At 34.4% G+C, this 2908-nt stretch overlaps 1 protein-coding gene across 2 annotated transcripts in view; it reads right to left on the reverse strand.

Moving 5' to 3' along the window:
- Positions 1–599: 599 nt before the first annotated feature.
- Positions 600–2908, reverse strand: part of LOC107740602 (uncharacterized) — a 17008-nt gene continuing 14699 nt past the window's right edge. For both annotated transcript variants that reach the window (XM_016553075.1, XM_016553074.1), the window contains exons 19-22: positions 2306–2422; positions 1802–1946; positions 1284–1331; positions 600–1195 (exon numbers count right to left, since the gene is read on the reverse strand). In XM_016553075.1, the coding sequence (XP_016408561.1) occupies positions 921–1195; positions 1284–1331; positions 1802–1946; positions 2306–2422 (585 nt within the window). In that variant the 3' untranslated portion in view covers positions 600–920. The remainder of the gene's footprint in view (positions 1196–1283; positions 1332–1801; positions 1947–2305; positions 2423–2908) is intronic.

Below are 2908 nucleotides of genomic sequence, written 5' to 3' on the forward strand. Positions count from 1 at the left end.
TTTTTTTGTAGAAAGAAGAAATTTGACAGTGAATTGGTTATAGGAGCAGCTCTCTTTTGCAGCCGCACATTTACCAAATTGGTTTTCATTAACTATCAATGTCATATGTCTTAATGACTGAGACTTATTTGATGAAAGGACAATGAATTTTACAAATCAAATTCACATATCAGAGACGGAAAGATGAGGGAATGAACGTGCGGTATGTGTTTATAGTGTGTCAATGTGAGAATATGTGACTCGAGATCCATTTCCTCATGCTGTTAAAAAAAATACAACAAAAAAACACTGTAATTCATTTTATGATGAAGACAGCAACTTTTTTTTTTAATTGTGTATGGTTATTTTTCCACAGTATTATAAAATGAAAACATTCATAGTGACTTTCTGACTCATATGTCATACAGTAACAGCATCATACATACCTCATATTAAACAAATCCAATCAGAGTAAACAATAAGCACATTACTGCTACATTAACATATACAAAGAGCACCAAATATAGGGATTCAAATTAAACCTAAAATGTAAATCTGGATACAGTTTGAGAATTCTGAAAACAAACATTAAAGCATGACAAATTAAGAAATATTTTAGATGCTGCATTTCACAGTTACATTAAAATAGGCAAAATCAGCAGACATAGCCTAAACATGTTGACATTGTACAGATGGTCAGATGTTCTTGCTTCCACTGAAGCACAAGATGCTATTTGGTTCATTCTCAGATTAGAACATGAAGAACATGATCATAAGGTTTGACACAAACTTGTGGGATTCATACCAGAAATATCATTTGTAAATCTTGTACTAAATTCATAAAATAAGCACCTGGATCTCTCTTATATACATGTAAAGGAGCTGTAGCTGCCGTTTATGTCTCAAACTGACTGAAGTTCCTCTCTAATGTTGTCTCAGCATTACTGTGGACTATTGGGTCCAGAAACCAGATCATCTACTAGATGAGGTTCTTTCTCCTTCAGCAATCTGTAGAATTCTGCTTTTACAGAAGCTCCTCCAGAGTCAAGAGCTTTCCACAAAACTCTCATTTTGTTTTGGCATGGTTCTGTAACATGAACTTCATTGTACATTTCAGTTGTAATCATGCCTTTGGCACGCAGACCATCAGCAATCTCCATCACTGATGTAACTTTCTGAATGAGGTGACGTCTGTGATTGTTCACAAATTCAGATCCTGATTAAAACAAACAAAAAGATTCAACTTTTCAGAAAGTTTTGTGTGTAACAGAAAGAATGAGCAACTACTGCAATTGAGTTTGTACCCGTGAGCCATCTGTGAACTGGGAGTTCTTCATCTTGGCCTGATGTTACTAACAAAACAGAAAAATCATTCATAAAAACCTAATTCAATCAAAACCTTATCAAAGTACTTAGAATGATAAAGAATTCATAGATCACAATATTCTATTTAGTTTAAGCCAAAATGTTAAAATCATCTTGAAACACTTGGGGAAAAACACTAATCAACTATATGTCAAATAAAAGCTCAAAACTCGGGAATTAAAAGAGAACTTTAATTCTTATTAATATTACTGAATATATTTTTCACCTTTATATGGCACTAATTCATTTAGCTGTAAGGAATAGTGTGTCTGAAGCAAAAGCTTAAATATAATCATGTGATATGGGTTAAATCTGTTTTTAATCACAAGTTAAGTCTATTTTAAAGCTTCCATTATTTATATGATTTTTGTTTCATAACTGTTGTTATAATTACACAACTTCATATCCATGATAAATTCAAGCATTGCTAGCAACAATTATTTGTGTCATTCATTACCTGTGAGGACTCGTCGTGGAACCCACACTTCCCTTCCTTCAGTGTTATCCATTAGACTCAGCTTGACCTCCTTATTTCTGACATTCACAAACACTTCAAATGTGGGATGATAGTTTGGACCAAAATTAAAATCAAACTCCTCAGTCTGAAAAAAGAACAAGAATATGAAGGCGATTCTATGAGGGCAGAAAAAAAGGCCTGATAAATCAGCGTTAAACTTTGTGCTAAAACAACTAGAAAAAGAGAAGATAGTTCTATACTTCAGTGACATTGTTAAAGACATTAAATGGATAGTTCACCCAAAAATTTAAATTTAGTAATTATTTACTCGCCCTGATGTTGATTTTATTTATTAATTTTTTTACTGGACCATGAAATCAGAAATTAATTTTCTCCTTAATTTAAATTTTTGGGGGAACTAACACTTTAAATATAACAGAATATATTGTTGAGATTTTTGCAACTAAAAATAATGAATAATGTTTAAATTAAATATGATGTTACCGCTGGCTGCACTGTAGATCCCTTTGGTTGACAGCACAGACGGTATTGTGTTCCCGGGATGAGAAAACACTTTGAACTGGTGTTAATATGTGTATTCTCCGCATGCTGGTCTTTGACCTTAAGAAGAGGTTGGGGTTAGGAAGAGGCTGTGTAGGCCAGTCAGAGTCTAGGTAACAAAAATGGTCCCTTCCAACATAGCTCCTCAAATAATTACTAAACAGCCTTTATTTTTAAAGGGGTCATATAATGCGATTTCAATTTTTCCTTTCTCTTTGAAGTGTTACAAGCTCTTGGTGCATAAAGAAGATCTGTAAAGTTGCAAAGACTAAAGTCTCAAATCCAAAGAGATATTCTTTATACAAGTTCAGAGTCAGCCACACCTACCTAAAACGGCTCGTTCTAACACGCCCCCACATACCTACGTCACGATCTGGGAAGATTTGCATAACACCGCCCAAATGTTCACACAAAGAAAGAAGGCATAACTTTTATTCACGCTGTAGTATTGTTGCCGCCGCTGTCATGTCGTGAAGTCACTGTGTGCTTCGTTGTGAAAGCGAAACTACTTTATTTGGCACCATGGACAAAGCGGAGTCCAGCCCG

This window comes from Sinocyclocheilus rhinocerous, unplaced genomic scaffold, assembly GCF_001515625.1.
Source record: "Sinocyclocheilus rhinocerous isolate Xijiao unplaced genomic scaffold, SAMN03320098_v1.1 scaffold705, whole genome shotgun sequence".
NCBI classification, from domain to species: domain Eukaryota; kingdom Metazoa; phylum Chordata; class Actinopteri; order Cypriniformes; family Cyprinidae; genus Sinocyclocheilus; species Sinocyclocheilus rhinocerous.